Source organism: Brassica napus, chromosome C5, assembly GCF_020379485.1.
Source record: "Brassica napus cultivar Da-Ae chromosome C5, Da-Ae, whole genome shotgun sequence".
Classification (NCBI taxonomy): domain Eukaryota; kingdom Viridiplantae; phylum Streptophyta; class Magnoliopsida; order Brassicales; family Brassicaceae; genus Brassica; species Brassica napus.
The window spans coordinates 44768436-44777014 of NC_063448.1; the positions used below are offsets into that span (position 1 = coordinate 44768436).

An 8579-nucleotide genomic window follows, 5' to 3' on the forward strand; every position below is an offset into this window, starting at 1 on the left:
TTATTTGTTTAATTTGAATTTATCTAGTTTTATTCATTTTCTTATATTAATTTATATCGTGTGTCTCTTATTCGACTATATAACTATGTTTCTTTACACAGTTGTGGATCTACGTTTATAGTATTTTTTAAAACATTCTTGACATAAATATGCAAAATACATTCTACATTTATTTAGTTACAATAAGTTCAAATCTCTTTTGTATAAAAAACAATTTTCATTTTTCTTTTTATATTTATTTTTTGTTTCTGTATTTTATTCCATTTTTCCTAACAAATATATTTGATTTTTGATTATCTATAATTTTTGTGCTGTGGTAAATCTTTTTAATCTATTATGTAATACTATCTTTTAAAATAGTATAACTCCAAATCTGAAACCAATGTCTTAAAACTAATAGTTCTTTACATATAATAAGTCAAATCGATAGTTGTTTCCTCAAAAAGATGGAGGAATTAATTGTATTATAATCTACCAAAATTCAAAATAAAATAATTGCTGTCTACATAAAGTTTGAGTATCTCATATTGATTCTGGCTCTACCTAGTGAAACAACCGTATTGCAAATAAGATAATACGTTAAAAGAAAATGATGAGCATCTACATTTGTATTCAAAGGATCAGACTTTAGACGGAGACCAAACTCACATGATCAATCTGCCGCGTAGCAGGCGTGACCATCCCATCAACAGCCTTAGTCAAATCACTGTAATAACTCTCCAGAACAGTAGACTTCTTCTTCTCCGCACCGGAGAGAGAGAGAACCAAAGCTTAGGCCTCAGCACAGGAGGTATCCCTTTCCTAATCAACCTCTTCAACGTGATCGCATACTCAAAGCAGATATCTTCAGTGACGTCTTCAATGCGATACCACCGTCTCCGATCAATAGAATATCCGGCTGGAGATACCAGTCAGTTCCTTTGCTGGCTTCGAGAGCCCACCAGACTCTCCCTTGGCTCCTCACTTTCTCTCTGACTTAGTTCAAGACGTTGACGTCGTCGACGTTTCCTTCCACCGTGAAACTGTATAGGTCCTGGAATTTGACGACGGTGTTGGCTCGTCGGGCGTGGATGCTGGGGCGGGATGGGGATTTGGGATTGGAGCTCCGTTCTTAAGTCTCTTTTGCTTTGGATACCAAACATCGTGGGTTCTTGTCTGATTTTTTCTCGTCAGTTTCGGACCAATCACGAACATGTCAAGAGGAAAAAACAGAGGAAATGAAAAGGAAGCTCCTTTCTTGTTTGGATTTAAATTTTTTTATTAAAAGTTGTAATCTTTCAATATTATAATGGTGTCACGTTCTGCAAACGTTATCTCTCTCTAATCTTCATCTCTACGCAGTCAAAAAAATTTTTTGAATTAAAAAATCAGAAGCAAAAGAAGAAGCCAAAAACAAATGATCTGGTGAGGAACAGTAACACTAAAATGGAAAACAAAAGTTATAATAAAACGATAACCCAGTAAACAATGACAAATTTGCTGTAGCGATCAAACACAGATCTAAAAACATGAAACGATGAACTTACATTAAGGTCAACCAGAAGCATGTCAACCCACATGAGCTCGCCACCGCGCTTCACATTTCTCGCCTCCCAGAACTGCAACAGCCGAGCCTCAATGACGCCGGAGCACCTGCCGGACTTCAAGTCGGAGAAGAACTCTCCAAATTGCCATAACAACACGATTCAGTATATCAGAGGAGGATGACTTACAAATAAGAAAGACTCACATATTTATACAGATTTCCCACCGTTTGAGAGTCGAGATCGACGCATTGAAGATCTCATAGTGGGCGTCTGAATTGATGAGAATAAATACACAAAGACGATAACGTATTCCGTTTCAGATCCGTGGAGAAGGTGGAGAGTCATCGTCGCCGTCAAACGAATAAGACGGAAGAACACAGATGACTCGCGGGATGAAATTAGGGTTTCACATGTGCGATTCCGGGCCGAGCAAACCGTCGGGAATGAAGCCCATATCACTAATCTCACGCAAATAGAGCATCTGTTCTAAGGGGCCCGTCAAATCTTTATTCTTCACGGCTAAGCAGATAACGCGCGACGAAGCCCACTAACGAATCTTCTTTAATGAAACGATGCGCTTTGAGGGGGGGGGGACGCGTGGCGGCAGGAGAGCGCTTGACTTTCCTACGTGGACGAACGTGAGAGAAACAAACACTTTTATATATATATAGATGTATCATGCCTTACATTATTACTAATTTATTATTGACAATTTTTCAAAAAAAAAAAAAAGAACTCCATCCATTGCAAGTAGAGAATGAGAACAAATAATTAAAGTTTTACAGAGAAATTATCACTACTTTCTGTGTTGTCAAAAAAGAGTCACTGGAGAAGCAATGCTGGGAATCAATATTTAGGTGCGTGAATTTTGTTTCTAGAAAACATGTCTTCAAAACTTTAGAACTACTGAATTTGAATCGTGAGCATGTTCTTGACACGAATTAGGTCTCAGATGAAATATATATCCATGTTCAAGTTAATAGATTTGTGGATTTAATTCCTTTCAATTTTAAATTTACATATTAATTTTGTTTTTTATAAGATTGATTTCATCTAGTTTTTCAGGGAACAATAAATTTTGATTCATTAGATTTAACCTTCTCATGATCCATATTCCATAATGGCAGGCAGGCTAATTCAAGTGGCCGACTTACTATGATTAGTTTTATGAAATAATTTAGTTGGAGTTGCAAATGTTGAAAAGTCAAACCAAATACAGAGTGATGATCACACGAAAATATAAATACTCACACCATGATGGCTTGTGCAACATAAGAATAGTAGACTTGATAACCAACGATTAGGGCTCGCAACAACATGTTGAATCAAATGTCAAATATTTTCAAGCAATTTCTCAAAAGAAAAAAAAAATTTCAAGCCAACTTCTTAGCCAAAGATAAAAGACGGTCACCAAGATCCAACGGCTTGGAAATCATGACCATATGATCAGAATCCTGGATATGCTCCACGTGGTTAGGAGGATTGTTCTTGATCATCCAGAGCTGGAACTCTTTCATCAATGTTTTGTCTTTCTCGGACACTACAAAGATCCGGTTTACCGATCCGTATCTCTCGCGTGTGAGCACAAGACTTGTGTCTGTATCTTCGTTGCTGAATAAACGTTGTGGACGAACCAATGCACCCGCCAATTCAACGTCCTTCAAATAATACATTGTGGGAGTCCAAAAGTGAAAATGAAATAATTGTTTCCAGTTATGTGATAAATTTTGTGCTTACCTCTCTAGGACTCAGGTCATACATATTTAATGAAAGGAAAAGTGGGCCTCCAATGGAAAGTGTAGGTGGTTTATTAGGCCCATCTCCAAATATAAACTTCATGTCTAGTAGTGGAGCTTGCCACCTCACCAACTTACAGAAAGTTTAAGTGTTACACGGTGATTATTAATTTTGAAACTATGTAAACGATTATTGTTACGCTAAAAGTGAAAATATGTAATTAGTAGCATACCCCTTTAGAAAGAAACGTGAAATTGAAGGTTGGGCCAGGCATAAGGGCAGTAACGAAAATAGCCATGTGAACCTTATCATGGAATAACTCCATGGCCTTGGAAATAGCAAGCCCACCAAAACTATGTGCCACCAGAATCACCTTCTCATCCATGTTTAGACTATTCATTAGGTCCATCAGTGGCTCAATATACTCGTTGATCGACAAGAGAGTTTCAGCACGACTTAGATCGATCCCGGATGCAGCTAAGTCGACTGCAGTTACGTTGTGCCCTTGAGATTTCAATATTGGTATGAGTTTATACCAACACCAAGCGCCGTGACCGGCCCCATGAACCAGCACGAAATGGGCATGGCCGTGTTGTGGTGTGGCGGAGATAGGATGGTAGTATAGACTGATCAAGAATGTAACAAGAATCAGGGCTAAGTATTTGTTGGTTTGGCTCTCCATTATTTTCAAGTTATTGGGAGGATGTGATGAACATATATTGCCTTTACAAACAGTTATATAGTAGAACTAAATAACAAGGTGTTGACAAATTGAACAATTCTTATGTTTATGTCATCACAAGTATATTACTTGATAATTCTTAAAAGGAATTATAGAAACAGATACAGTGTACTAGCTGAAATCAGTTTTTTGATATCCTTGAAAATTTTCTTTTAGTGCTATACTACTAATAAAGACTCTGTCTTAACAATTTTTTTCCAGCAATTCGTATATCTAAACGGATTTTGACGTTTTATTTTGTTAGTTTACTTTATCCCATCTTTTTTATAAGAAACAGTTCCCATCATGCTTACAAAAGAAACAGCCCATAGTGTCAGCAATTATAGGACAAAATATTTGTATTTGTTTTAGCGTATTTGAAAGTGCAAAACGTAAACGCCAACAAGAAGAAACATGTTCACAACACGAAAAAAGAGTTTCTTACCATTTTTCCAATGTGTAAAATTTATCGGTCGTTTAAAATTTGAATGTGGTAAAAAAAAACAAAACTTCTAAAGGCGTTGTCAAGGAATTCTAAATCATTAAAAACGTTAGTCTATATAATTTTCGTTTTGTCAAAATAGAAAAGGAAAAATTGGCGGTTTCTGCTAATTTTTCTTTAGGTCTTTTTTGCCCACGCCAAGTATCTATTGAAATCATCGAGTCATTTCTAAAGTATTTCATCACCATATGACCCAGAACAATGGAGAAGCCTTATGGCTCCTTCTCCTCTTTTTCTTCATTTTTTTTGGCATTATACATTCTGTTACCGTTCTCATTATGAAGAAGATTTGGTTCTAACCAGACGCCAGCTTTTGGCTTTATGATATTTGTGACGATATGGTTTATTAAGTCAATTTAGACCTCAAATTTGCTAATAACTGACTTAAAGAGCTTATATATATATATATATATCTCTCTTCAAGCCTGAAAAGCAATGTATTTTGATCTCTTCAACACATCAGCTAACTGAATTGGTTGTCCAAACGTGTGTTTTTACAAATGTGTGTGCTCTCCACCGGCATTTTATGAGCCACACATAATGGCTATGGCGGAAAATTGATATGAGCCATGCAAACATAGCCAAGTATTTGCCTCCCGAACTAGGTTTGTTGACTATTGTCTGTTTGTTTCAAGCTAATTCCAATAGATTTTTTTGGTTGTTAGTTCCCACAGATTTGGCAGAGTTATCCCGAAAAAAACTTTTCAAAACTGGCATTGGTGAAAAATTTTGACTTGAGCAACAACAATTTTGTTAGTCTGTTTCTGGCAGTTGCCCTTTCTTGGCCATCTTTGCAATTCCTTGACATACGATACAATGGTTTTGAAGGAAACTGTGAGACTATTGAAACACCATCAAAATCAAATCAATCACCAGTGCTTGGCTCAACTCCTGCTCCAACACTTATCTACAAACCAAATAATGCTCCAACTCAGGGTTTGACTGGTTCAAACGCAGCGGTTGCGGTTGCGGTCGTGGGAGTCTGCGGATGCGGGTGGTTGCGGTTTCTATCAGTTTTAAGATATTTATATGACTGGTTATGCGGTTAGAAAATTGGTGCGTTTGCGGGATACTTATAACTGGTTAACTACCAAATACAACAGCGGTTAAATAATAAATTAACAATATTTACATTTTATATAATTATAAAAATATCAAAAATCATAATATTATAATAAATATGAAAATCATATTTAGAAAGTTATAGTTTTAAATTTTTAAAAATTATAGAAAATATTTTTATTTTAAAATTTTATAATATTAAATAAAATATAATAGATATATTTTAGTATTTTTATAATTTCAATTTAAATTTTTTATTGAATATTTTTATTTTTGTATTTATGTGGTTTTTGAAAAAAAGAAAAAATATTATCCTCCCGCAACCGCAAACGCTAGGTGGAACTCGCTTTTGATTTTAATAGGTTCGGAACGGTTTAAATCGATTTGTAGCGGTTTGTATGATTGTTTCGAAACGCTGTCAACCGCTACCAACCGCCAAAACTGCATTTACGGGTGGTAGCGGGGAAACCAGTCAGACCCTCGGTGGCGGAACTACTTATGTCTTAGTGGAGTCAACTGACCCCTATGATTTTTTTTTAATTTTGGTTTATATGTTAATTTTTTTTTCTTTTTAATGTTTTCAGTAGGGCTTTACCCCGAAGGAAGCCCTTCCAGAAATTCTCGGAGGCCATAGACAAGCTTAAGGCCTAAGAGAGGGTTTGGAAATAGTTTATTGCTGGTTGTTTATATGTTAATTTAGTAAGTATAGAATGGAAAATTTGGCTAATTTTGATGCAATTGACCCTCATGTTTAATGTTGAAATCGTAATTTTGCACCTCTTCTAATATTGTTAGATAGATATATTGATATTAACCCCGGTGAACAAAACTTCTAGCTCCGCCACTGTTCCAACCCCACTTTCCCAACTAGATATATAAGTAAATTCTACCAGAAGAACAAGTCGAAGCACCATCATCGTTAATACAAGAATTTGAAACCACATAATAAATGCATAAACATAAAAAAAAATAATAATAATGATGGTGGAGATTCATCCTCTCACCAACATTGGATTTATATATGCATCACCTTTCACCACCACCAATGTTCCCTTGCTACTAAACCAACCAACACATTTGTACTTATGGTCGTTGTAATTTGTAAGTAGATAATTTTTAGAAGTGATGTAAACATAATGTTAATGAATAAGTGAAAATGTTATACCGTATTTTGGAAAAATAATTAACTGATATATAAAAAGTTAGTATCATACTTATTGTCAATTGGTTTTAAATTATAAGCCCATAATAAACATGAATGTAATATGATATCAGAACCACCCAATGTTGAACAAACGTTGTTCTCACTGTTGTTCATGCTTAATCGTAAAAGAAAGTGTTAATGAATGTAAAATATAATGTAAATGTGTGTCTTCATTCATCAACCAAAGTTGATATTTATACACAGAGAGATTAGTAAGTCAACTAGGAATAGGAATACATAGATTAGTCTAAATCCCTAAAATATATGAATATATCATTATTCCATTAGAATGAATGAAAATTCCATAGATAGAGAAGTAACTAACTATAATAAAAAATTTTATAAATTAATAATATTGAGATTGTGATATTTTCTTACTTTATGGAATTATTAATGTACAAGAAATCATTTTTTAGATTTGTGTATTTTATTGTATGTTTTATGTAAAAATAAAAAGAATATTTGCTTTTACGATATATGTATTGATTAGATTTATAGATACAAATTTTATATTATTCTTATTCAATTATTTGTTGTATAGAAAATATTTACCGTAAATGTAAATACATTTTTAATTATAAAATGACAAAATAACATCAAAATATTCGGAAGTGTTTGGAAAATAAAAATAGACTTCAATATGAATAAAAATATACGATATAGTGTTTATATTCATATAAATTAATTATTAATTTATGTTTACATTGGAACTATATATTTACATAATATTTTTTAAAAAAAATATTATTTTATTATCATACCGAATTATGTTATATTTTACATGATCCAATTCATGATTTATGAATTTACTAATTTATTATGTTTATTAACTTAACGAGTTTCTATTATAATATATAAAAGATTATGGTCAATCTAGTTATTGTCAATTTTGCTTAAGTCGGAAACTTATGATAATCTTGAATTTAACACATACTAGATCTCGATCCGCGCAACCGCGCGAGTTTTTGTTTTCATTTATTTTTATATAAATATTTTGTTTTCAGTTCTAAATTGGTATATATATAATATATATGTGTCTATCAATTTTTAAAACATAATAAGTTTACTGTACATTTTTTTCATTGAATATATTGTTTCAAACTTTCACATGTATTTATATCTTCTTCTATATATATATTTTCGGATTATTATTTTATTATTAAAATCGTAACTATATATAAAGATTAGCAAAATATATTGTTTTATTGTCATATTCAAAGATATTGTAACATTTCACAAATTTAGAAAGTTTTTATGAAATTAAACTTTTCACTTCATAGATTTATATTATCGAGTAAATAATTAAACATTTAGTTTTTGTTTAATTTTTAAAATAAATTATATAGTTTAAAATTTGTTTTCAAAGGTAGTAAAGATTAATCATTGTTAAATAATATGATTTTTGTTATTTAAAAAAAATCTTTATAATTTTAAAAGTTAACATCGACAAATATTTAAATATTTAGCATATAGAGGTATAGTATGGCAACATTAAATTATATCTATTTAATTTATACTATCTATAAATCCAATGGATTATCTATTATTTAAATTTAATTATTGATACCCCAATAAAAATTAATGGTAGGTCCAAAATTTAAATGATAAAATTAAATATTAAATGTAACATGACTTTTTAGTAATATGTTCATTAGATTCATTTTTTAAAAAAATCATATATGAATAAAGATTGTGAATTGTGTATTAATATATAAGATGTTACTTTATGTCATAGTCTAAACTCATCACGATATTTGTGTGTTTCTTGTGTATTTTATATATATAGATATATATACCTTTTTGTTCACTTGTGTTTTGATCTCAAAG

General features: G+C 32.3%; 1 protein-coding gene across 1 annotated transcript; it reads right to left on the bottom strand.

The window, feature by feature from the left end:
- Positions 1-427: 427 nt before the first annotated feature.
- Positions 428-4005, bottom strand: LOC111215765 (methyl jasmonate esterase 1-like). The gene is made up of 4 exons (XM_048758652.1): positions 3496-4005; positions 3264-3395; positions 1527-3184; positions 428-1333 (listed from the first exon to the last, which is right to left on the bottom strand). Exons 1-3 carry the CDS (start codon positions 3943-3945, stop codon positions 2900-2902), a joined length of 867 nt encoding a protein of 288 aa, XP_048614609.1. The 5' UTR covers positions 3946-4005; the 3' UTR covers positions 428-1333; positions 1527-2899.
- Positions 4006-8579: the final 4574 nt, after the last annotated feature.